The 27,402-nt window shown below is 39.1% G+C and overlaps 1 protein-coding gene across 6 annotated transcripts in view; it reads left to right on the plus strand.

The window, feature by feature from the left end:
- RAPGEF2 (Rap guanine nucleotide exchange factor 2) overlaps nt 1-27,402 on the plus strand; it is a 191,446-nt gene that overhangs the window by 79,876 nt on the left and 84,168 nt on the right. For 4 of the 6 annotated variants that reach the window (XM_075421642.1, XM_075421645.1, XM_075421644.1 and 1 more), the window contains exons 5-7: nt 17,529-17,604; nt 20,307-20,474; nt 23,179-23,196. In XM_075421642.1, the coding sequence (XP_075277757.1) occupies nt 17,529-17,604; nt 20,307-20,474; nt 23,179-23,196 (262 nt within the window). The remainder of the gene's footprint in view (nt 1-17,528; nt 17,605-20,306; nt 20,475-23,178; nt 23,197-27,402) is intronic. The other 2 variants (XM_075421643.1, XM_075421647.1) reach the window with 1 other exon arrangement.

Genomic DNA, 27,402 nt, shown 5'->3' on the forward strand with positions numbered 1-27,402 from the left:
AGTACATACTATCCCCCAGTCCCCAAAGCCTCATTTTTTCCTACCTGAAAATTATTCTCTCTGCTTTGACAGCTTAACCCAGCCTACCACATGCACGTGCAGTAAATCCCCTTGCACAGGTTCCCTGGCCCGCATCCAGCCCTCCCAGCGGGACTTTGGGAGCTGCTGGTGCTGCTCTGGCTGTGGGCTTCCCCTTGCCCCTCCTGCTGGCTTTGTCCAGCTTGGCTTCCCCTAATGATGGCTGGACAGTCGCTGGCCAAATTTGAAATAAAATATACGGTCCGTCCCCTCCCCCCAGTTTCAAGAGCATTTGCTATTCTTTGTTGGATTTCTAGGGTTGGCAGACAGATAATATACAGTTGGGAAGAAGAATGTCTTCAAAAATAATTTGAAAAGAAAAAATCAAGCTGTCTAAATGCATAAGAAATGACCAACCCTCTGCTTTCCCACTCAAACCACAAATAAATAATAGTATAGCAGTCCAAAAATAAGCATCTTTCTATCATCAAATAGCTGCTAGTTGAAATTGTTTGAAATGAGTGGCACAGCTGCCAATTTTGCCAAAGTTATGTAATTTACTGGATGAGTTGAAAACTACTTGTAACTAGCTACTTGACAAGTCTTTCATTAGAAATAATTTTAAAAAATGCTCAAGATGGAATATTGGAACAGAGCAACATATTTTAGAATGCTAAACCATGTCTGTTTTGTGAAAATCGTAGAATAGTTTGGGTTGGAAGGGATGTTTAGAGGTCATTCAACCCAACCCCCCTGCAATGAGCAGGGACGTACTCAACTACACCAGGTTGCTCAGAGCCCTGTCCAACCTGACCTTGAATGTTTCCAGGGATGGGGCATCTACCACCCCTGTGGGCAGCCTGTTCCACTGATTCACCACCCTCATCATAAAAAAAAAATCTTATGTCCAGTCTAAATCTCCCCTCTTTTAGTTTAAAACCATTACCCCTTGTCCTATCACAACAGGCCCCGCTAAGAAGCCAGTCCCCATCTTTCCTATAGGCCCTCTTTAAGTACTGGAAGGCTGCAGTAAGGTCTCCCCGCAGCCTTCTCTTCCCCAGGCTGAACAGCCCCAAATCCCTCAGCCTTTCCTCACAGGAGAGGTGCTCCAGCCCTCAGATCATCTTTGTGGCCCTCCTCTGGACCCGTGCCAACAGGTCCGTGGTACTATAATAGTACGAGTATCGCTTTATTTGCCTAGTGTAATATAGTTTAGTTTGTATTTCTTTAAATGCCAAGTCATCAACTAGCAAATAGCATTTATAAGCTGGGTTTTAGCCAGTTAATTTATCATTTTGCGAAAACTTACAATTAAGAGTTTTAAAGCATTTTGACCTGAACAATTAAAGCTGCCATATTTTTGGTAAAATAAAGTTTAATCTTGTTCTCCTATTTACTTTCTGTAAACTGCAACAGTGAACACTGAACAGTGAAGCTGCAACCTGCTCTAGGCGATGCTGCTTTGGCAGGGGAGGGGCTAGATGATCCACAGAGGTCCCTTCCAGCCCCTACCATTCTGTGATGCTGTGAAATTTATTCTGACTACTTAATGTGAGGAAGATTTTTTTTTACCCCATGTTCTACTAATAATAATTGTCATACTTACTCCTTTTCTTTAACATCAGGCACATATTACAGTCAACCTAAACATTCCTTACTTGCCCCCCTCCCACCGTGACCACCAAACTAGCACAAATTAAAACTTCTTCCTGTCACCATTTTCCCTGAGCATCCCTACCCTGAAGCAATTGACGTGGTAGAATGAGGTTTATGTATGAAGTCCAGAAAATAAATGAGCAGAAAATACAATTCCCTGAAGGTTGTCCTGGCTCTCCTGTGTTTTCACATGATCACTGACAGCAGTAATGTGACAATCCCTCAAAATATCTTTTGGAATGGCCTCCAGCATCCCTAGGTCTGCTCCATGCTCCATTGCATTTGCTCAGCTGCTTGGACTTCCCGTGTGTTTTTTGTTCCTGGACTTTGCTTCTAGTGTAAATTTTAGAACAGTCTTTCATCGTATTTGACTTGGAGCTGTGCTACAAAACATCTCCTAGATCTCCTACAGCTAACCTTGTGCTTGCCCGTGGCCTCCATGACTGGAGGATGCAACTAACTCTTAACTACCCTAAAATATGGAATTGCTGGGCAGTTTTTCTCAGACCAGTAGTCTCTGGTGCTGAGGTTTTTCTGCCTTTGTCCTTGAGTTCTTTCGAGACTGTCTGGGTGGTGTGTGCTGCGCTGCTCAGGCATGCTGCGTTGCTGTCTTGCCACGTGCAAACTTGGGTTTGCTCTTGTCTTAAACAGCTCGCTTGTCTACGCTCTTTCCTTCCTGTAGCTGCTTCTTTTCCTTCCTTACTGGCACACGCAGCTAGTTGTTACCTCACCACCTCATATGGCAGTGGAGAGCTGCACTCCTTTTGGCAAGTTTGAAAATTTACATATGAGAGCAATTATTGAAGCTTTTTCTTCTAATTAAAAGATGAAGTTTTGAAGTTGAGAGAACATCTGTTTTTTCTCTCTTCAAAATGAAAAGGGATATATTTATTTAAATATTGATGATTTAGCCCTCTGGTCTATCCTGTACTAAAACACCTTGTAAAAATGGAGTAGAATATCAAATTTTACTGGAGAGCCACTGAAGAAATTATGGACTTGTTTTGAAAGAGTTTAAAGCAATAGCAAAACTAAATTTGTGCAGAAATGATTTGTCCTCGTCCAGATGTGTCCTGATCTGAAAATAACCTCTCTCAGAAGAAAATTTGTTAGGGATTTTGGCAGATTTTTTTTATTTTGACAGGTAATGCCTGTGAGTATAATAGTGCTGAAGCAGAGCTCTTGGCTATGTACATGCATTTATACAGCCTTATGGATCCTGAAGCATGCTTCCTAAATTTTGTGCTGCCTGGAATATGCCATTTGGTGTGGTTTGTATGTATCTAACTGATGATACATTTATATTTTGAATATGGAAGTGTCTTTGATCGATCTTTTCAGTGAATAAAATTATATTGGTAGCTTTAATCCTTCTCTTGGTGTATGACCCTAATATGTTTGCAACTTAGTGTTTATTGGTGATGGCTATTGCTGGCTGAAACTTATGAGATAACGAAACTGGTGTTTTAACTAGAAGAGAGTGACCAATATACATAAATATTTAAAGCAAGATAAATTTTGAATTTGAATAAAAAGGTGGGTTTTTTGCCCTGACCAGGAAATAGAGAGGTTTAGAACAACAGATTTGAGGGAGGCTCAGAGTTGTACTTTTGGGAGCTGCTGGTTTAGTTACTTAAGCTGCAGCGGGAGTTGGTGAAGAGCTGTGCTGAGCTTATTGAGCTTTTCCCTGTTTCTGAGTTTTGCTTATGGCTAAGGATTTACGGCATCAGGAGGGAAGCACGAAGACCATACATTGGATCTTTTAAAGAAAAGTAACTCCCCAGGCTATGGTTTCAAGTCTGTTTAAGAAATGACTTGAAAATGTGTGCTTTGGATTTAGTGTGCCCTCAGAATTCTCGATCTTTAGTATAAAACTTTTTTTTTTTTGCTGCTAGTTACTGCTGCTAGATTTTCCCATGATCTATTTGCTGCTTCATTATTTCTGTATCCAGCTAGTGCTGTTCTGAAGCCATGCTCATGGCTGTACCTCAAGGCTGGTGGGAAGGCATAGAGCGTGGTATGGTTGTGGGCTGACCCCCAGTGCCGTCTTGTCTTCTGTCGGGTTTGAATGACGAGGTTCAGCATTGCAGAAACTGAGGCATGGAGGAGAATGACCTTACAGTTTAATCTAGGAAAGATAAACTGTAAGCTGAAGAAAGAAGTTGGAAGCAGAGTGGAGATGTCTGTGCATTTATGACTGAGTGTATGTCTGCCATGAATTATTCACGGTGGATTTTAAATGGACGTCGAGAAAGTAATGCTAATTGCTTTGTACTGTCTGCATCTACCTAAAAGACTGTGTATGTCCTTTTGGATGGAGATGTTTACTGTTTCCTGCATGCACAAAATCAGACTATCACAGTGCACGTGACTGTAATTGCTTTCTGAGGTTCAAACTGCTGGAGAAAACAAAAGCTCGCTTACAAGAGAGGAGGTTTCATTGGGAGTGCCTGGTCTGGCCACTTACCTTGGATCTGTTCATCTCCTGCTGGTATCGTGGCCAGTGTTACCAGTGAAGCCCGGAGCTCGCTGATGTGTGGCATTACCTTCTTTTCTGTGAGGTGCTGGGGAAGCTAGAGCTGCCATGGATTTGCCCCCGAGCCCAGCTGAATGAGGGGCTGGCTGGCAGGGAGGGCTTCAGGCTCTCTGGATCTGGCTTCCTCACTTAGACACAGTCACAGTCAACTCTGGCTATAGCTGAATTTGCTGAGCCATAAATTACCTGGGCCTTGTCGTGTCACCTGCTGTTACAGCTGAGTTGGTGATGCAGAGCACATGCTGCTTATTTCAGTAATGTCATCTGAAAGTGTCCTGGCTGTTTACAGAAATCGGTGTACATTTTTTTAAATATGAATATTTAAAATGTGTTTTACAGCTACAGGAGTTTGGTGTTATGTACCTTTTGCTTTATACCACCCGTCTCCTGTTCTGCTGAATAATTGAAGAGTTCATTGAGGGTTGAAATTGGTCATCTTCCAAGTATGCTGACAGTATCTGAGGTGCTGGGAAACAGAAGAGCTCACGGTTCCTAAATTATGGTATTGGATGGTGTCTGACATTGTTCCTGTCAAAACAATTATTTAAATGCTACTGGAATTTTGCTCTTGCAGAGCTGATAAAATGTTAAGAGACTTAATCTACTACGCTGGCATCTTTTGAAAATAAAAATAGGAATCTAGCATAGTGGGGCTACTGCTACCAGGCTTTCTTCCAAGTTTGTGAGGAGGCAATGAGAAGGTAACAATGAAGCAGGAAGCATCAAATGACCTGAATAACTTTTAAGTGAGCCTGAGTATTTCTGATTCCTCTTAAGGTGGGGAGGTTTTCAGGGATCGAAATGTTCATGGTAGGGGAAAAGCCAACTTCAGAAGCTGTCACAAGCTGACGAATGCAAGCCGTGTACTAGTTTCCAGGTGTGTATGTGGGAGCTACAGTCTTCTGTCTCTTTCTGTATGAAAGACCCCATGATGGACTTGAGATGGTCTGGATCACCTGCTGATGCTCAGGTGCATTGGTGGAATGTGGAGAACAATTTCATCCATTTTCTGTGGGAGGGACACCATTAATTGATGGTGTAGAACTTGTAGGTTCAGTAGTCCTTGTTCTCATCCAGTTTTTCATTGTTTGACACATGGTAATTATAAGCGAAGTCAAGATGGCATTGCCTGCCACTTGCTACATCCAAAAAAAAAAAAAAGTAAGTAGGGTTTTCTTATGTTGTGCTTTATTCAAGTTAATGACGTTTATCTCCCCCACTGAAACAGCACTTGTGTAAAAATACTAAAAAGTTACATGTATCTGTTTTAATGACGAAATTATGCTCAGGAATTTGTGATATGGAGCATAGAAACAAAGTATGTAAAGCATATATCTAAACCACTGCTTTTATAGCGAGTCCTGCTTGTCAACCAATTTAAGTAATTTTTGCATTTGCTGTGTGGAATAAGCAATCAAAATTTTCAGTGTGTTACAAGTGTGGGATATAGCCAATGCTAATAAAACCCAAAATCTGAGGTGATATGGACAGCAGAATTTTTCAGTGTAAGTGTGAATGTATATTAATAGCTCGAAGTAACTGAAAAGAACCTTAATGAAAAATTAAAATGAAGCAGAGAGGTTTAATGGCCTAGATTTGTGGGGGACAATCTTTTAGGAAAAAGCAAGCAGGGGAAGGGAGAGAATCCTTGAAGGTAGCTGACAGAGGAAATATAATCTTTGACGTGTATGAATAATACCATCTCTCACATCCCATTTTTTTAGTTGTTAGAAACTTGGGGTTAGAATTATGGCTGTTCAGTGTTTGAAAAATGTGATGAACTTGTGGGCTGCTCCCCCCCACCCTGGGAATGTTTTAGGATACTCTCTAGGATGGATGGGAAAAACATTCATTCCACCAAAAACTTGTTTTTCCTGGAGATGTTGACGTATTCTCATTGTTGAAAAATTTTGGTGCTTCTTAGTTGATACTTGATTTCTGAAATGTGCTGCAATGAAAACTGGCCATGAAGTGGTATGTTTTTTATTGCTGACTCTTCTATTTAGCTTATTTTGTGTCTCATTGGTTAGAGAGACCTTTCTAATCCCAGCATTAGGGTTCCTAATGGAGCATGTCGTGATTTGAAGTAATTGAGAACAACACCTAATCAGTCTTGGAAACATTGTTTATCTTTGCTTTTGCTTTTATTGTCCTTCCGTACATTATAATTATGTGTTTTTAATTTAATTTCAACAGTTCTCACTTATACTAATATCTTCTTTGTAAAATTTCAGGCTTGATTTTAATGTTAAAAAGCCATTATCTGCAATGATAATAAATTACTTGCGTACCAATGGGGATGTGGAAAAAAATTAAGAGCCCTTTCTGAGAAGTTAAGGAGGAGAAAATTCTCTGTGTATAAAGTATGTGGTTATTTGAAAGTTAAATGTGAGACGTGTTATATCTGGGTATTGGCTACTGCTTACATTACTAATTAAAGATATCTGTCAGAAGAAAACTGTTGCTTTTTCACAATTGATATTGCAGCTGGTGAAACTACCTGTTCTGCAAGCTGTTCCTTCTGATTTAAGGTTCCTTCTGATTCAGTACTCTAGTATTTAAGCTTTTGAGTTTGAGTACAAACCTGCAAAGCATCAAAAAAACCTCAGTTATTTGAGAAAACTGCGTTATGAGATTCCTGCTGAGGGCAAAAGGAAGACTGTGTTTGTTTTACATGCTCTCCGAGTCTCTGGGCGAGTTTTATAAGTGTAATGAACTGAGAAGTTATCTGGTCATTGCTTACCCCAGAATAACAACAAAATGAACTATGTGCAAAAATAGCATGAATAATACCAAAGAGGGAGAAGTATGCCTGTGTGGAGAGAGGGGATGGAGTGCACTGCAGAGCAAGAAGATGACGATGCTGGTCTAGGTAGGATATGCTGGGGAAAAGACCATTTTCAGCAGGGCGGTGAAGTTTTCACAGCCTAGGGAGCAATGTTAACTAGACATAGAGGTCAATTTTCAATCCTGAAATAGGAGATGGCTTATTACTGCTGAACAATTCTATTTAAAAGAAGAATACACAGAGTGGAAGGTCATACTCACCAAAATTTGGGTACTCTGCAGAAAAGCCAGGAGGTACCTTAGAGTCCATCCTGTGCTTACACTTGCAAGACTTACAAGTCTTTTTTGATAAGTGTGTGTGTATATATATATGTATATTTTTACAAAATGTCCAAGAAAACTCTTGAGGGAAGTCCATTATAAATATGTTATGGGATGGTTGTCCCTGCATTTAGGTTTAGGGTGTATGTGAGGAAGAGCCTTCTCTTTGCCTCCTGTGGAGCTGAGTTAGGTGATCTAATGTTCAATACTTATCTTTGGTGAAAGACAATCTTAATAAGCTGAAGTAATGACTTTTACTTACCTGCTTATGCATTTGCAGGACTGTAGAAAGGTGGAAGGAATCAAAAATATTGTGTTACTTATTAGCATGATTCTGCTACTATAATTCTGCAAATAGTGTTTCTAACAAAATGTTATTTCATACTGTAGAAGACTTTGAAATATCTGAGAGTTTACTTTCAGGTGACGCTAAAATTTTCAAATGTTTCTGAAAAATAAATCCAGGGCCACTAGCCGTAGTATAACTTTCTAAGTGAGGGATAATTTATTTTCAAATTATAATCTAAATGGCTAAAACAAAATTGTCACTATTACTTCACTGTTTTGGTTTGTTTATTCACTTACAGTTATAGGGCACTTATTACAAAGATATCTTGAATGCATCTGCTGTGTACCAGTATAGAAACTTGTTACTGAGGTCATGTGTTTAGCCCTTTGTGAATGAATTGGTTGTATTGAATGAGTTAGGCATGTAAGTAAGGATGGAAAATGTCAGTATGTATGGTCTTATTTTACTACTAAAAGCCTAGATGACACCTCAAATTATTAATTTTTTTTTAGTGTTTTAAAAAGATGACAGTTTCTAATACCTTAATTATAGAAGTCTATAAGGGGATTTTAAAAACCTTATTATATATTTTTCAAGGTAAAAACCCCTTCATTTAGGATGGAAGATCTAAAGGCTTTCTATGAGATTGGAAAACACTCCTCTGTTTTAAAGAATTTCATGAATGTTAATAAGCCAAACTGTGTTCAGACAGGGTCTTGCCTCTTAAGTAACGTTTCCCTGCTACTTCTTGTTCTTTGAGACCATTATGTAGATCTTGTGATGTCACAGTAATCTCCATGGCAATACAGACGTCATTAAGATGAAGCATTAGCAAAGCTGTCTTTATTCCAACCATGTATTAAAATGCAGAGTTGTTTTTTTTTTTTTAAAAAAAAGGAATAAAAATAAGTAGGAAAAAAGCTTTCATCTTTGAATGTTTTCCAAGATGAAATGAGAACTTCTAATTTAAAAGTAAAATAAGGATGCTTTTTTCCAAATAAAGACCTTTTCTGACAGCCCTTCTGATGAGGTACCTCCCTTCTAGCATTCCGTACTAGAGATACAACAAAGTTGAACTGCTGCAACAAGCTAAATTTTGTTGCCACCACTACTGTGGTTCCGTTTAGTTTATCTACGTATTTTTGTATATAGCTTGTAAATACAGATCTTGAATTTCACAGGAAATTTTCATAAATACATTTCTCTTGTTTAGTATGTGTGAAAGGGTCATAAAGAACCCTAAGTGGCATTCTAGTCTGAAAAGTATTCAGGATCACCTGCTGCTATAAAGGCCCTGAGCACCTACCCTCATTTGTAGTAAATTTGCAAAACAATCTGTTATTCTTTACAACACTTTTTCAGATTGGGTTTATAACTGTTGTTTCAGCTGAACTTTAGTTGTAAGGTAACATTATAAAAAGCTAAAGTGAAAAGCAACGAAGTTGAAACTTTACTATTTTTTTTTCTTTTTTATATAAACTAGTCAAGCTTGCTGCCATACTCAGTCTTCTAACTAGGTAAAATTTTAAAATCAACCACACTTTTCAAAACAGTAGTCTGTACTAAGAGGAAAAACTACACGAAGATCATAAGGCATATGTTTCCATGTTTGACTGAAGGGACTTTCTTTGGAAGCAAACCTCTGGAATCTAGCTAATTTCAAATTATTTGCTGTGGGTTTTCAGGAACCTTCTTTTGAAGTGCTTTCAGTAGTCGGCTATAAATTACCAGATTAATGCAGCCTCTGATCTGGGTTATACTTGCATAAGAAATAAAGAAATCCCTGTATGTATTAGGTAGGTAAAGTGCCACAGTCTTGTCAACTGTAAGGATGCTAAACTAAATGTGTTCAAAATACTGAGGAAGTTTACTAAAGCTTTCGGCTGGAGTTCAAATTAGCTTTCACCCATTTCTGGCAGGAATTATTTAAAGCATTAATATACTATAAACACCCTTATTCTGTAATTTTAGCGTCCTTCACTTGACCTGGTTAGTCATTGGGCATTCTGTGGCTGGCTGGGTTCTTCCCCGCTGTACACCCTGCTGCTGCAGCCCCGGGGTTATTGCCCTTGGCACTGTGACTTCTTCCCCCACTGGCAGTGGGTACTTTGGGCCTGCATCAAGCAAAGCAGCTCCAGTGATGCTGGTGACTTTTTTCTCTCTTGTGAACTAGCCCCCCCCCCCAAGTATTATTAAGTGGCGTATACTTAGCTGGGATGTTGCAAGTCAAGTGAGTCCCTTTCCTGACACGTGAGCTGTTGTATCGGAGCCTGTAAACATCTAAGCTATCCTATGACACTGGGTAAGTCTAATCATCCTTATCCATGGTATGTAGTGAGCTCGTGTCTCCAGGGTTCGCAAGCAGTGACAGGTCTGCAAATGCCTCTTCAACTCATATTCCAGTTGCTAGCATCTCAGCTTTCCTTTCAACTGAAAAGCGTTTCTATAAAGGAGCTATTTCTCTTGCTTGAAAACGTCCCATAAATATAATAACACCATGAGAATTAAAGAAGTTGAAAAAAAAAAGGTAAATCTATTGATTATTTTGATATGTAGATGACTGCCAAGTTTTAATTAAAAATAACAGAGGTCAAAAAGCAGCTTGGGGATTCACTCGCATACTTGCTTACTTTTTCCTAAAAGATAGGTACTAACTCGAATGAGAATCAGAAAAGTCAGCCTATATTAATACAGAAGATCAAATTCTATGATGACGATCCTCTGTCTTTTAGTTGACAAACCCTTGCTTTCAGTTTCCAGCGTGCGGCTGTAAGCGTGGGGAAACCCACTGCTGCTCTCCCTCCTTGCATCATCCCCAGTGGAGGGCAGTTCGCCTCAGAGCTGCTCTGCATGCATGAGGGGCTCTGTCTCTTTTTCCGAGGGGTCAGAAAATGGCCATGCCAAATTTAGTTTTCATCAGCACTCTTAAGCGTTCCCTTAGAGATGGCTTGTGCGTGTATGTACTCTTCTGAGTTGCAGCTTTCTTCGTTTTCATCTCTGACAAGGGCGAGCTGTGTGCAGGAACAGTCTGGGTTTCCCAGCATATTCATGTGAAACCCAGCTAAACCTAGCTTGGTTACAATAAGCCATTAAGAGGGACTGATGTTTTCAGTTATAATCTGGACGTACCAAAATGAAGCGTGGTGGTTTTTAATAAAAAAGATGCAGGAGGAAGAACTTGACTGGATCCCTTCCTGTCTCCCTGAGCGACAGATAGAAAATAGTACCCTTTTATTTTTTCCTCCTTCCATCTGGACATCTACTAAATACTGCTCTAGAATATTTCATTCAGGAATTCAGTGTGACTGGTTTGCTTTAGAACCAATGCGTTTTGGCATTGTTGTGGGTTAAATGTTGATTATTACATCAAGATTTGACTTTGGGATTTGTCAGAGACCGGACATTCTGCTCATGTGTCCTTCTCTATCATCGGAGAATAACTGACGCGGTGATGGAAAGCAGCTGCTGGTCACGGCTGAGGTCACGGCGCTGGTGTGAGGACGCAGAGCTGTGTTGCACACAGTCCGTCCAGAGAGCGGTGGGTCCTCCGTGCTCCCAGTTTGAGAAGCAGAGGGTAGAGGGATGATAGGAAATGCAGTGGAGAGCGTTTGAATGTCAGTAGCGATGGTAGTAAGAGCATTTGTAGGGTGGGTGCTACCCAAAAGCAAATGCAGACTCTTTGCATCACAAAACTTCAAATTCTAAATAGGCTTAAGGCAATACCTCTGTACTCGGTTTTGGTAGTTTTCTGGGATTCTCCTAAATGTAGATGTCAACCGAAGCAATATAGTTTTCACAAAAAGAGTTTAGAGGTGTTGGTTTTATGTAACTTAAGATCTGTTTTTATCGTACGTTAAAAATACTTGAAAATGTTAATATGTTAAATATGTTAAAAACTTGGGAAACTGAACTCCACTATGCATACCCTTGTGCTTACAGACTTATTCTGGTACAGTCTAGGGGAGAAAAGGTTTAATTTCAGGGACAGTGGGTGAGGGAAAACATTTACTTTAATCTCCGTGTATATTTAGATGTCCTGTATTAGCAAATACTGCACAGCAGTGACCTTAAGCCATAGGCTTTTTTGTACATCCCAGCTGAAAACTTCAGAAGCAAAAAAGGTTTTGAATGTCTGATTGCTGGAGTTTTGGCATTAGATCATTGCAATAGTCATGTATTACATCTCTAGTTTTAGTATCTTTTAGAACCACTTTTTAAAGAAACAAAACTTAGTATGACATTTATTTGCTTGCATAAATGTACCATGGAAAACTCTAAGAATTTGAGAAACAAGAAAATGTGTTACTTGTATTTTTCCCTGCGTTAGAACATGTCTAAATGGGGTGTGCTTTTTGATTTAGAGGACATGCTAATTAAATAGACTTTATTCTAAATCAGCAGCTTCATTCCAAAGGCTGCATTTGCAAATACATAAAATTATAACAATATTTTGCACTTTAGAATATGCTGAAGAATGTGCACGATATAGATGACCATGCTTTGCGGAGCTTTCTTTGTGAGACTTAAAAGTAGTTTCACTAAGACTTGTGATTCATATGTGAATTAATTATTACTTTACAATCATGCAAGGTGGTGAATATCAAAAGAAATAAAGGTGAAGATTACATGATAGGAGGAAAAAATAAAGTTTTGTATGTCCTTTTTGAAAAACAGTTGTCGCAAGTGAAATTGGGTTTTCTGCGAGCGATCTTTGATCTTGAGAGGAAGGATGAAAAGGGCTTCTCGCTGAAAAACCTTTTTTGGGTGTTTGTTGTCAGTGGAGTTTTCTTCGGATTCTGCATCACTTTTGATCAATGCATTCACGTTCCAGTGCTGAGAAATAACTTTCCCTTTGGGAGCTGGGCTGACGTGCAACCAGGAATGTGGAGGCCCTGGGTGAGGGGACAGGGCTGAATGCCGGTAGGGAAAGGGTCTCGCCTCTGGTAGCTGTCGCCTCTCCCGCCAGCTTGGCAAGGAGCGTCTGTGGGCATGTGCCCTGGTATGTCTGGGCACCTGGGGAGATGGGTGGGTCACGTCTGGAGAAAACTGCTCTGTCCTCCAGAGCCATGATGGCAACAGAAAGGAAAGAACGAGTCACCCATAGCACCTGGAAGTTTTTGGCTGTCTCGGTGCGTAAGTCCTTGTAAAAATTAGTCTGTTGCTTCTAGCTTTGGGTGTTTCATTTAATTGAGCTACTTTGGTGTTTTGTTTTATTACTAAATCTAGTAATTTTGAAGAGGACTAAGTACAGACAGTGGTCTTAAATTATTCTCATTTTGCTGTTTGTTAGCCACTGATGTATTTGCACTAATTGTAGTTTTATAATGATTAAGTTTTTTTAATGAAAACTGAAGGTGTAAACTTGGGAAACATGGAAACGCTTAGCTTACCCTTAAAACCTTCCTTCTATTAACTAGTGTATTGTAAACTCAGATACATCTGTTCTTCAGCCAACAATGTATATTTTTACAGGTTACAAGATGAAATATGTGTGTAGTAAGGTGCACTTACAGAGACGGGAACTGTCATCTACAGTCAGTGTAAACTCAATTTTAGAATGCATTAGAATGGAAATGAAGTTGTAAATTCCTTGTATGGATTTGAATACCTGCTTTTAATACACATAGTGAGCGAAAGTGTTTTTTAGTACTAATGAGTTTATTTGGAAATAATGCTTTTGAATAGTCAAGCGCGAAATCAGACTTTCGTCAATTGCTTCAGGGAACAGTATAATTAGGGAGCAGTTGCTTGGGGAGAGTATCTAACCTTCTAAGAGTTAATTTTTTTTTTTGTCATTGTTACTGTAAAGTGGATTCCTGCAAATAAAATTGTTTTGTATGTCTTTAACTTTTTTTTTTTCAGAGTAGATTTATATTCATATCATGCATTCAGTAGGTTTGTGGGGAATAAAAGTAACTGTGATAGAAAAGGACTCCAGAAGTGAAATTTCCTCTAGGATAGGTACTGAGGAGAGCATCTGTGAAGTTTAATATTCAGGGAACCTTAAGTCAGAGCTTATGTGGTAGCAAGAAAAAAAGTGTTGGAAAAACTGCTGCAAAATGAGGTTGTTTGGGGAATTCAGGTGAGGCAGCAATATCCTAACCAGGCAGCCTTCAGGCTATGTGAATTATTGGTAGAACGTCTGCATCGCATATTGACAGCCACTGTCGCAAAGATAACTTTAAACTGCCTGGGCTTCCTTTGGTGCAATTCTCTCATGCACATCACCAATTTAGAGAAAATAGTTGCAAAGCTGGGATTCTCTCAGGTGCATCATTGACTTAATAGTTGCTGTTTTTAGGAGTTAAAATTAATAAGGCTTAGGTAGGACAGAGGATTTTATCTTTATGCAGTAAGACAACTTTGAAATTATTACGGAATAATATGATACAACCAAATGTGAAGTGTATATTATGTAATATTCTCTACTGCATTTTAAACACAAAAATGTGGTTTAACCTTAAGCTTCCTGGTGAACTCATATATCCACAGGCTTGTTTCACACTACAGTAAGGGAAGAAATAAATGTGTCGAATCCCTTGTCCATTGAAATTGGCTAATAAAGGCTTTCTACATTTTACTTCAGCTAGCCAGTGCTCATGTAGGCTGTGTAGTTTATGATAAATCTGGGTAGTCAAACTCACTTTCTATGGCAAGTCTGATCTAGCATCAAAATTTGGAAAGAACGGTGTCTAGCAGAAGTCACTGAAATAGAGCTGGTATTATGAGGATAATCTGTCAACTCTTCCACTGAAACTCAGTTGCTTTTACTGTTTCTTCTCAATACCTAGGATCCCTCAAACCAGCTTGCATGCCAGCTGGTGGTTCCTTGTATGAAGCTCTTCTGGTATTTTGTAAAAGGCTTTGCAGCTTGGGCTTTTTGATCAGCTCAGTAAACAGACTGTATTATGTGTTGGGTATTTACTTCTTTTTGCTGCTTATTAATATTTTAAGTAACTTATATGAAATTAAATCAAGCTTGTTTAGTGGCTTCCTCTGCCTAGTGGCTGGTTACTGCAGCTAGGGATTTTGGGTGGAAAAGAGTGTCCCTGAAGTCCTTTTTTGTAGGTCTTTGCTTTTTGCTCTTGTGTGAAGTTCTGAGAAACTAATTCTGGTAAGACTTTGATATCTGTCTTCTGACTTGTAACAGTGGGACTGGCGATGCCCTGAGTTCCCAGTTATTTCTCAAAGTTGCATGTCAACAGGTATTTGTGTGACCACGTGTAGGTATCAAAGTGTGGTTCTGCAACAGGTAGTATGCAATACTGTGATGGATGTTCTGTCAGAGTTGGATGCTTCTGAATTGTCTAGATGTAATGGACAGTGACAAGAAAGTTTCCTAATTTTCACTGATTTTGTGAATTCCTCACTGATGATGATTTTTCAGCAGTAGATTGGAAGTCAGGAGGTTTAGCTGGCATGGCATATCTGAGCGGAGAACTGCTACGCTTGAAAGGTCATTTAACTTTCTACTGCCTTGGTTTACTTGTCTTCTTACCTACAATACTTCACGAAGATTACAGACTTTGTTTGCAGTCTGAAGTGCCTTGTGATCTTTGGTCAAAGATAATGTAGACGTGTGATGCGCTGTCTGCTCTGATAAATTCCATGCTGTCACAGGAATCGGAGCAGTGAGCAATGACATGGTTATTTGCTGTGGGAACCAGTGTGTTACTGGGAACAGAAATCAAGAATTTTCTCTATAGTCATTGGATGCATACCTTCTGTCTTAATGTGTTGACTACCTATTCCCGTGTTCTGAAGGATAAAAGCCAAAGAAGTTATTCAAGAATAGAAGAGCGCATACAAAACACAGCTTTTTCTGTTTACTGTGTTGGCTAAAGCTTGAAACTTTTGGATGTCAGCAGTGATTAGCGATGGGCAGAACTTTAAAGTTGATACTTACAGACAGCAATAGAAGAAGAAGAAATGGTGGGGTGGAAAAGTGTATATGCATTTTCTGTTGAAATCAGCGTTTGCTGTGAGTCTAGAAAATGGACTGGCAAAAAATGCAGCAATGTTGTACTAGACCAAAACCAATGGTTACAAAGAGGGGACAAGGATCTGCCAGAGTAAAGGGAATATTTCTGTATTTGTTTTCAGTTAGAATATCAGATAAGTTGACTTCTTAATCACCATTTTTGCGTTGTTGTTTTTCAATCACGGAGTTGATTTACTTTCTTCTTTCTCTTTCCCCCTCCTTTCCTTTTTTTAAGGAAAAACTGTGTGTATGGGTCAGGTTAATGACCAAGAAAAGACGTTTGTCCTTTTTGCAACGGTCTAGTGATTCAAGATAATGGCTTCATTTTCTGTTACCTTTGAGAGTAGTTGAAATGGTGTAAAATTCAAGATGGCACTGTAGAGCAAAGCACCCTGTGTTTTGTTGCTGGACTATAGGAGGAAGCATGTGTTTGCCTCTAGGAAAATATGCATTTTGTCGAGAGACTCTTTGTTGAATGTTTTTTTTCAGGAGGCTTAGTATTCTGGAAAATTTTTTCTATTGTAGGAGTCTCATGTACCATTAAATGCGATTATTATTTTGATGAATAAGCACAGCTGGCATTTCTTTTCAATATCTGCCTGCCTTCTTTTTGAGCTATAAACATGCTGTTGTCAAGAGATTAGCCTTCGGGGTAGCAAGGTAAACTGTTCATTTTTGCTAATCGCCAGACGGGGCAGGAGAAGAGAGATAAACTGGCTAGATACACTGTGCTGAATGGTGTTTGAACTTCAGTTTGCTTGTTGTGAAATAAAGCTTTAAAAAGTTACTCTTCACAGACGTCATAATTTAAGCACGTCACGGTGGCTGTGCGTTACAGGATTGGTTAAAATTCGGATTTTACAATTATATTGAATCTAGTTTGTTTTTCATCAAGTTATTTAATAGCTGTTGTCCTGTGAGCTTCGGCTAGGAAGGTTTCCCATGCCTGTTGCACAGTGCCGGGTTGAAGAAAGGGAAAGGCTAAATATTTCCATTGGCTCTTGGCAAATTTTAGGGCAGGTTTGTTACAACAGGCTGCAAGAGGGGTCCTGAAGTTCCAGCTATTTTCTCATCTGTCCTGCTGCCTGCTCTGCAACGGGAAAGGTCTGGCATTGACCTGGCAAGCTTAAATATGAACTGCGCGGAGGCAAAAGCACACACCCCAGAAACAAACTTTAGCTGGTTGTCTTTTCTTCCACTCTGATGGCGTGTGATTAAGGATCTAGCCGTCAAGGTCTTGTTTCACTGAATTATGTACCAGTTCTCTGCACTCCCCCTTTACTGCCACATTTCTTTGCAGTTAAGCCTGCAGACACGCACATTCATTTAATATAGGCAGAGCACTTCAGAAACTGAAACTGAAACAGCTTTCTGTTTTATCCTACAGGAAGTAAAATATCATCCTAAATTATTGCACAAAGAGGGGTATGCGGCATGAAAGGCAGAACAACGTTTTGTCTTCATCTATGCAATTTGGGAATACTCTCATCTATTTTATTAATTTATTTTAAGTGAAAAAGAGCTAATTGAAGTTGAGCAGCCTTTTAATTCTTTCCTTGGTGTGCATAGTTAGCTTTATAGATATGCAGATAGCTTAGGTAACTTAATACTGTAATGTCAGAAGATATGAGATCAAACTCTAGTGTAGTTCAGAATCAACCATGCATCTTCAGTAGGCAGCACTTGATTGATGCTTGTTTTAGTCCTAATAGAATTATTTAGCAAATACTTTTAGTAAACTATGTGAATACAAAATGCACAGCTCTTGGGGTCCTTGGATAGCAGTTACATATCAAAGGATGTATGCATGAAACCTTTGTTGTGCAGAGGTATGTACATTTTTTTCTATGCTTTAGAATATCTGGGGAAGATGTAAATATGCTTATGGGTTGTGTTATAGCTCTGATTTTTGTTCTGATTCAAGTATTTTTGTTCTACAGTTTTGGCAAGCGTTCTGCAGGAAGCTTCAGACGTGGCTGTGAATGCATTGTTTTAGAGCCATCTGAAATGATTGTGGTAAGAATTTTTTCGTTCAGTTGCTTTAAAATTTGACAGATCAGCTTTTGTAACAGTTCAACTTCCAATAAAACTCGAAGAGTTTTCTGTTTTCGGCATGACCTTTTTATGAATCTCGGATGTCATACATAACTTTCTTACCATTCTTTGCATGCATACTTGTGTTGTTTGAGTGATAAAGACATCTTTTATGTTGTTGTTACACTTACTTTTGCAGATTTCTTGCAAAACTGAAGTTTTCTTGTGTTAGCAGAATAGCGGAACAGTTTGTGGTTGTTTTTTTTTAAAGCTGCTTTGTTATTATAGGTAATTATAGATACTTTAAAGAATTAATCTCAAGTTAGCTTACATTATTAATGTTTGATTGAAATAAATTTATTCTCAGCTGTTTGAGGTTTTAAGAAGCTGTTTGAACATTTTAAAACTCTACCGACTTCTCTGGGCGAAGGCTATTTCGATAGCAGTATCTGCTGTAGTCCAGTGGCGGAACAGCATCGTGTCTGAGGGTTCACAGGCTCAGAAGTTTTTAGTTGTCACCTCAGGTTGCATCATCTGAACAAATGCACAATCAGCAGGCTAATTTTTTTTTTTCCCCTCTGTCACTTGAGACGGTGATCAGTTCATAATACAGTCATGACAATTGTCTAAACCAGATATAGATGATAGTTCAGTTATAGGCTGTGACATGAAACATTTTTTTTCCTAGAAATTGACAGTTTCTGTAAAACTTGCAGAAGCTCAGGAAGTTGTGTTATAGCTTTAGGCTTGTAGAAGAGATTAGGTTACTTTTTTAAAGCAAAAAAATTAGCTTTTTAACTTACCTTCATGCAAATGCAGGCATGTTTTTCTGGGTTTTAAGCTCTGTGATTTCATTGTAAACAGATAAAGATGATTGTGTAATGGTTGCTCTTTCTGTCGGGTGTTTGATATCTCTCCCTCTTCCAATTCTAATTAAGAAAATAATCTTACAAAGCTAATACAATATAGTAAGAGACACAGAAGGCATATATGAGAAATGGCAATTGCTTTTTCACTGTCCCTGACTAAAGCTCTCTGTAACTTTACCTTGTAAAGGAGCAGCTCCTTGACAGCAGCCTGTTTTGCCTCCCCGTTTGGCCCTGATTTGGGCCCCTGATTTATCTGACCAGCTTGTGTAACTCATACCTGACCATGAGTTCGAGAAACAGCTTATTGTCCCATATTTGTTCTCTAGGAGCATACAATTTAGTTGGTCGTAGCTGTGTGGTTGTCTGTCTGTCTGTCTCGTGCATTCCTTGATAAGTTACAAGGAAGAGTGATATAAAGATAGGCATAGGGAAAGGAGATGACTAAACAACAGGAGTCCAGAAGAAATCTTCTGGACTGATGGATAATGCTGGGTCAGGGGCAGGTACTCCCACGTTCGTCCTCTTAATCTGCAAAAAGCATCCTCTAGAATTTTGGGAAAGCTGAAATTTTGAACACTTCAATCCAGCCTTTCAAAGGAGTAATTGTACCTTGGGTGGGAAGAATCCCATCCACAGAGTTTTCTGGGCACAGTAACTTTTAGTCTTGGGGCTGGATGGGGTCACTCTGCGGGGACAGAGGCGGGGGAGGCGTAGAGCGTGAGTGCAGCTGGGTCAGATGTGGAGTAGCTACTCAGCGGCGAGGGGGTCAGCATCACCAGCTCTTCCGGGTGAACCAGGAGCTTCACTCAGCCCACTGTATTCATCTGCTGAAAGTTGTATTGAGTGACCTGAGCTGACTAGTGGGTGACACTTTGGACACAGATAAGCTGCAAATTCTTAGGAGTATTTTATCTTTTCCTTCTTGAAAAACATGGAGGAACCCTGCAAGGTGCCTCATAAGCTCTTTTCCACATCTTCAGAACTACTGTTTATCCCTGGGGGGTGGAATTGAATAGAAGGAGGAGTTAACTGAATCCCCATGTATAGCCAGTGCTGAAAAGGTTTGGGTTTTTTCTCGTTTCCCTATTAGTTTCAAGTAAGGTTTCTGTTGGTAGGGTGAATGCAGAAGAGATGTTGATTTTCAGACAAATTACTGCAAAAAGATGGTTCTCTTTCAGGACAAACAGGATTCCTAGTTCAAATATTTTCATTGCAGTATACTGTTGTATAGTAACTTAGGACTATTACTTTGAAGACTTGGAAACTGAAAAGAATAATTTTATATTAGAATATACCTAAAAGGTATTATTTATTCTCCCTGTTGTTGGTTTGAAGTGATTTGTCTTTATGTAAATACAGTCTATTAGAAATCCTTCTTTTATGCCCTCAAAATATTTGAAGGAATAATAAAACCAGCGCTGCCTATTGAAGAGCGAAGCCTTTGCCATAGGTTGGTTAGGGAAGATCCCAAGTGACAAACAGAGGTCAGTAGGAAAACTAGCAAGTGCTCTGTCGTACCAGTTTTCTTTTTGTGATACACTGAGTAGCGAAATGTTTGTAGTTCTGCAAGAGTGAGAAGGAGGGGAGGAAGAGAGAACTTTTCTTCTTTCATTTTTGACAAGTGGTCATATTCAGTGATGCTGTTCATACCAGTGTGATTTTTTTTCTTTTTTTTTAGTAGTGGCTTCGCTCTTAGTGCTGAAAATGCAGGAAATTCGAAGTTAACTGCTGTTTTTTGAAAATAGAATTTGTTGTGATTCTAACAAGAAACACTTTTATTTCTTGTGGGAAGTGACACTCTTGCATCTATTGTAGGTTGATTACATGGATGAAAATGAGGAGTATTTTCAGCGTCAAGCTTCTCATAGGCAATCTCGAAGAAGATTTAGGAAAATCAACCAAAAAGGAGAGCGACAAACAATTATTGATACCGTTGACCCTTATCCTGTGGGGAAGCCACCTCTACCTAGAGGCTACCATACGGTAAGCTGTCTGTGTTTATAGTTCACAAAACCAGAAACAGGAAAATTACTGAAAATAAAACAATCAAAATGGTTAAACTTGCTGGTATCTTGAAAGAAGTGTGCTTCTGTAGGGAGGTTCCCCCTTAAAATACTGTGAAATTGGCTCCATCAGTTCGTGAACACGTGTGCATCTTGAATCATAGTTCAGAGTTGAAGGCACGTTTCCTATGACTGTGAATGTCATGTAGTATTTCTTAATGTTCCAGTCATTACGTGGAATTGTGAAAGAAACCACGTTCTCATTTCCTTTTGATATTGAGTTACGGTGCAAATAGTTTGGTGTGCAACGTTACAAGGTCAGTTAGTGAAGTGCTCATTCACGTGTATGGTAATGGTTGCTGCCTGAGAAGGGCTGTGCTGCATTGCAGTAGGCCGAAGTCTTGGATTCGATCTGTCACCTCGTTTTGGTATCCAGAACTTAAATGTCAAATTAACCTTTACTGGTGTCTACCTTGAGAGCCCTTTATACTTGGCTTTTGGTGAACTATATAGTCTGCCCATCATCAGGGAGAACATTTGGTCATTTTACTTGATTTCCATTTTTTGGGGTAATCTTGCGTGTTGAAAGTTTCCAGGCTTCCTCTTGAGATGAAAAGAATCTAATAATTAAAACTTATTCTACAAAATGTTTTATATGGCTTTTAAATTGAGAAAAGCCCTATTAGATTAATATGTTATAATAAGTTATGTTCGGTATTGATTTCAGCTGTAAGCAAGACACTGGAAAAGCTGTTTGGCTCTCATTTATTTGTTTAAGCCCCCAAATCTGCTAGAACCATAAAGGCATGGGCATAAACCACTTTGTGTATATTTAATCTCATTGAGTTCATTGGGCTGAATTTTGCAGTGTGAGCCACATGCATAAAAATTGGCAGGATTAGAGCTTTAGTGTTTTTAAAATACTGTCTTTGATCCAATGCAGTTGTAGGGTTTTTCAGTTTTTCCTTCTCTATCCTTATTCCTTGACTTGTTTGCCAGTTCCCTGTATATTCAATGTGTGTCTAAGTGTGTAGATGTTTGATTACATCTGTTAATTATACAGGCTTTTCCTCATGAGTTGAATAATTACATTTTATGCCAACAATTTGTTTTTGTTTATACAACAGCTTTTAATGGTTTAATTTTCAGTGTAGTTTTAATTGCCTCTAAATTTAATATGGATTGAGCCAGTTCACTTGGTTTGAAGATGAAACATTTTACTGGTCTGTTTTCGAAAAAATAAGTATGTGGTGTTGTACTTTGTGGGAGTTACAGGAAGAATTACTTTTGTTCATACTATTTAGATGTGTATGTTGTGCTTAGCAAACAGTTCTCGTGTGATTTTTATCCAGCTCTAGAAGGGCAATATTTAGATTACGCACAGTGCTATTTGCATTTCTTGGTCCTTGTCTGTTGTATAAATTTCACTTTAGGTATGCCTAATGAGTTTTTGTAAGCTGAACTGGTACCAAGAGCAAAAGCCCATTGTGTGCCGTTCTGTTGTGCGAGTTCATGATGATTTTGTGTATGTGTTGGGAAATTCATTGCAAGTGAGATTTCGTATCGAGTTGGAAGAGATTGCCAAATAAACTGTAAAATTTGCAACAATTACAGTCAAATGTTGCTTTAAAAAGTGTAATACGATGCATATGACTGACTTTATTTTTATTTTTTTTTTCAAAGCACGTAGAGTCAAATAAGCTCAAATGAGTTTTACAGTATAGTCAAGACTTTCCATGCTGGCCCATTCCCTCCCATTTTTACAGTATTTGGTGATCTTGTATACATTGTTCTCTCATTCACTTCTACAACCAGTATTATTTCTGTCGCTTTAATCATACATGTTAAAGGCTGCATTGTCTTTTCTCCTCTCCTACTTTATGTCCCTTGACCTCATTTTTTTAGTCTCAATTTGTTGAGAAATTGACTGAAGAAAGCAGGGTTTTTGTGAAACACGTACGAATTCAAACCGTATTATAGCACATATCTTGTGGGCTTGTTGCCTATCCATTCTTTGGTCGGCATCTGTCAGGGTCTTATCTTTGGCTCTGCTTCTTAGTTTTGGATAAATAAAGAAAGAAGCATTAAAAAATGCAGATGTTCAGATATTGCAGTAGATGTGTTAAAGTTAAATTGAAAAATGGTTAATATGATGCGTTTGTTTTCAAGTTTGCTCTTCCTTGTGGAGGTGTTCTGGTTTAGGTGTTATGTACATGAGATTCAAAGTAATAAAGCTGATTTAATACCATCCTCAAAATCTTTACAGAATGTGTAATTTTCTTGTATTTTGTTTCACCCCGAATCCGTAGTTGCCACATAGAATGATCTTTGTTGTTGTTTAACAATTATTAGTGCTTTGTTTGCAGTAGTCTCTGAATGCTTTTCTTTGGAAAGTTCAACAGTATTTCTGAAGAAAGTTTTCTAAATCTTTGTGAAAATGTAGAGCAAAACATAGAGCTTAAATGTAGATGCATGGCTGTGCTTTTCAAGAATTGAAAATAAAATGCAGTGCTCTCAGTTGTGGCATGGCTTTCTGCAATAGAGTCAACTTGTAGGGGACGGTGGACCCTCATTAACATAATTTTAACATTATCTTCATAGTGGTGGAATATACTATGGCATGTCTGATAATGTTCATCTTTTCCTTTCCTCCTATATGGCATTCATTTCATTTTGGCTCACAGGAATGCACTAAACCTCAGGTATTGTAACTTACTGTGTGTGGTCCACTAACAGTTTACTTGTGGGTTTGCAGTGTGATGTCATAATTCTGATGCAATGCTATGACTAAAATTGCCTCCTAGCCTTTGCTTTGATACTTGAGCAATCTCACTGTGACACAAAAATATCAATGTAAATGTGGAATTCGGTGACAGCACAATGTTTCTTGCCCAGCTTGATTGACCTTTCTTCCTTGCTTTGATGTCCTGTGATTTAGAGAAAATGGAGAACAATAAGTAAAGGGTATATATAAAATATTTAGTGTTGGACAGACACTTTACTCAAGTATCTCTTCCATGAGATGGAGGACTTAATCTTTGATTTTGATTTGAAAAATAGGCCCCCTGTCGCTGTTTAGTACTTGTATGTCAGTAGAACGGGGCAATGGAGTGTGACAAGATGGGCGCCAAAGAAGAGACAGAAAGGTTTTGTTAGCTGAAAACTTGCAACAGTGCTTCTTGCTTGGCTTGGTTTTGGAGACTCCTATCAACGTGTAAATGGCCATTATTTGCAGATAAAGGAAAAATAACTTTGTCCAAAGAAAGATGCTGTTCTTTAGTGGCATAGAGGTTATGAGTAGTAATTTATACCTCCCTGGTTTGTGATAGCCTGTCTCTCTTGTGCCTTGGACTCGAGAAGTAAACTGAGCTGTGGGCTTTCACTGGTATATACTATAGTCTTTACTTTGCTAAAGGTAAAACACTAAAGCTCACTGGGGAATCTTTAACAAGATGCAGGTAGGCCTGTAAATAAAATGCTGAAGCACCTGTGAATAGCCCTGAACAGAAACTATAGTGTGTGGTGTTTTACTCTCTATGAGAATCTGTCCTGATTTGTGTTAGTTAACAGGCTTATGAAAATTGCTACTAGTGCGTCCTCAAGCTGGGCTTTTTAAATCCAGCTGCTGATGTCACCAAACTGGGAGGAGTGGTAGATACACCAGAAGGCTATGCTGACATTCAGTGTGACCTGGACAGGCTGGAGAGTTGGGCAGAGAGGAACCTGAGGAGGTTCAACAAAGGCAAATGCAGGGACCTGCACCTGGGGAGGAACAATCCCATGCATCAGTACAGGCTTGGGGCGGACCTACTGGAGAGCAGCTCTGCGGAGAGGGACCTGGGTGTCCTGGTGGACGACAGGTTGACCATGAGCCAGCAGTGTGCCCTGGCTGCCAAGAAAGCCAATGGGATCCTGGGGTGCATCAAGAGGAGTGTGACCAGCAGGACGAGGGAGGTTCTCCTTCCCCTCTACACTGCCCTGATGAGGCCTCATCTGGAGTACTCTGTCCAGTTCTGGGCTCCCCAGTTCAAGAAAGATGAGGAGCTACTGGAGACTGTCCAGTGGAGGGCTATGAGGATGGTGAGGGGGACTGGAGCATCTCTCCTACGAGGAGAGGCTGAGGGAGCTGGGCTTGTTCAGCCTGAAGAAGAGAAGGCTGTGAGGGGACCTAATAAATGTTTATAAATGTCTCAAGGGTGGGTGTCAGGAGGATGGGACCAAACTCTTTTCAGTGGTGCCCAGTGACAGGACAAGGGGCAATGGGCACAAACTGAGGCACAGGAAGTCCCGTCTGAACATGAGGAAGAACTTCTTCCCTCTGAGGGTGATGGAGCTCTGGAACAGGCTGCCTATGGAGGTTGTGGAGTCTCCTTCTCTGGAGATATTCAAGACCCGCCTGGACGTGGTCCTGTGCAGCCTGCTGTAGGTGACCCTGCTTCGGCAGGGGGGTTGGACTAGGTGACCCACAGAGGTCCCTTCCAACCCCTACCATTCTGTGATTCTGTGAAAGCCTCGCAAAAGGTCTCTCTTCCTTTAGTAGCCTTTCTTATCCCATTCAGCTTGAGATTCATTGAGGTGACAATCCGTTTATCTGGTGTTGGATGGAAAAGAGCAGTGGGCATGGAGCCATCAATAACCCCGGCTTCTTCCCCAAGTTAGAGGCATGTAACAATTTTATCCTCGCACTCTGTGCTGTGGAGCCAGTCATTGTGCCAATGCATGAAGGGCAGGCAAGTGTTGTCCCTCTGGATTTTAATTGAAGGAGGTGACCGATAATTTGAATGAGAAAAGGGCTAGAAATGAAACCATGTCTAATATCGCTGAGTCAAGTCTCATCTGCAACCATGACTCGCTGAAAAAATAATGGTTTTTTTCTAGTTTTTATGTTATTTTTGTAGAAGTGTTAGAACCTACTCAGTCAGTAGCAAATTGTAGAAACCTTACTTGCTGCCCGTATCTTCTCTAATAACTAATAGCTAGTTGCAAAGCATTGACAATGTAGCCTTTTTTTCCTGATACCATTTGCAGTCATGTTGTCTGCTGAGAGTCTGTAATTCATGGGCTGAAAATTTATGTTCAGATTGTTTTATTTTATGAAACAAATTTGCCTTTTCCTTTGTCTGCAAAATTACATTTCAAAAATCAAAAAAGCTGTTGTGTGTCATATTTCTACATTTAGGAAGGATTTTGAAATATACGAATCTTAAATTTTTCTGCCTGAATTTGATGCAGAAGCCTAGATGTTTTTCTTTATTCAGTGCGTGTGGCTACTGAAGCGATGTGGAAGTTTACAAGATAACAAGCAGTGTTTTCTTGTGGTTAGTGTAGTAGATGAGAATTCAAAAAAGCTGATCCTACTTTATAACTTTGTTACAGGTGTCCAGCATAGTTTGGGATGAGACTTAATGTTAAAAACCAGCATAATACAGTTGCTTCTCTGCATGTCTACCTATGTTTATGTTGTAAAATACATATTTCTGGATGTCTTTCCATGGGCTGCCACTAATGATCGTGAAATACCTCACACGTGCTTGCTTCTCAGCAAGGTGGACTTCACAGTATTGTGATATACCTTGCTATAATGTATTCTTGTTAGTGCGTTGTATTCTATGTAGTAAATTGATACCAGTATAGTAGTGTACTTAGTCGTCTTTATTACATGTAGAATTTCAGTCATTTTAGTTTGAATCAGTAGGAACAGTTGTCAGATACCCAATCCACAAGAAATCAGTTTAAAGAATACTATCGATCTTTCAAGCCTGTAAATAGCTGCAGCATTTAATGTTCCTGATGATCTTTGGGATTATCAGGCACTCTCATTCTAATACAAGTTCATTTAATAAAAAGCAAGCCACAGAATGAATTGTGAGTATTCACATTAAAAAAAAAAACAACAGACCAACAACAACAAAACTTGCTTTTAGGAAGAGAACACTACATCTGAGCTAATTTACCAAGTGTCGGAAAATTATATGATAGGGCAGCAAACAAGGAGGTATGGAGACACCAAAAGTTTGACTTGATACAAAGATACAAAGTACATGGAGAGGTGGTTGGGAAAAAGTTTTTTAAACGTCATTGACCTTGGAAGTGTGAAGTAAGTCAGGCACGCTTGGTCGTCAGAAATGTTGGAGGAAGCAGGATGTTTGAGCGCTTTGGCTTGAGAGACTCCTACGGGTTATGGCAGCTGAACCTATTTAAATAGATATAATTTTTGAACTTGATACTGACTTAGTTTTCCCCATGATAGAGGAAAAATGTGAAGAGCAAGGAGAAAGGAAGCTGAGTAGGTTCTGTTATGTGGCATACGCAAAATGAAAGCACTTCACTTAAAAAAAGAACTTGACTCATTCTGTTCTTGGTTGTGAAACAAATTAATTTAAGTAATGTAAGCAGAGAAATGGTAATTCAAAACATAGCTGTACATACCCCTACATTTACAGTGTATAGCCAATGGGAAGTAGCAAGGTATGCAAGGGAGTTTTAATCATGTTTGCACAAATAATGCGTGTTCGTTTGCTCAAACGAGGTTGTTTCTAGTTATAACAAATTTAGTATAAAATAATTTGTTTCATATTTCTGGTGTTTGTTTGAAATAAAACATACTGTATTGATCGTTTCATTAACTAAAAAAAGGAGCTAGTTCTTAACATTGTCAAGTGCGTGTGTGCTTTTACCAGGAAGGATATTTGTTTAGTTGCTTTTGTTCATTTACAAAATTCAGTGTGCAATTTCAAAAGCAACTGTTTTTATTATTCCGTGATGGTGATAATCTACTTGTGCATACATCATGCTAGAAAGCAATACGAAATACATCTGTATATGTAATATTTGAATGCATGCATGCTAATTCCTGAAGTGTGTGACTGTTAAATATACAGATGTATTTTGAAGTTAGGCGTAATTTT

Source organism: Opisthocomus hoazin, chromosome 5 (assembly GCF_030867145.1).
Source record: "Opisthocomus hoazin isolate bOpiHoa1 chromosome 5, bOpiHoa1.hap1, whole genome shotgun sequence".
Classification (NCBI taxonomy): Eukaryota; Metazoa; Chordata; class Aves; order Opisthocomiformes; family Opisthocomidae; genus Opisthocomus; species Opisthocomus hoazin.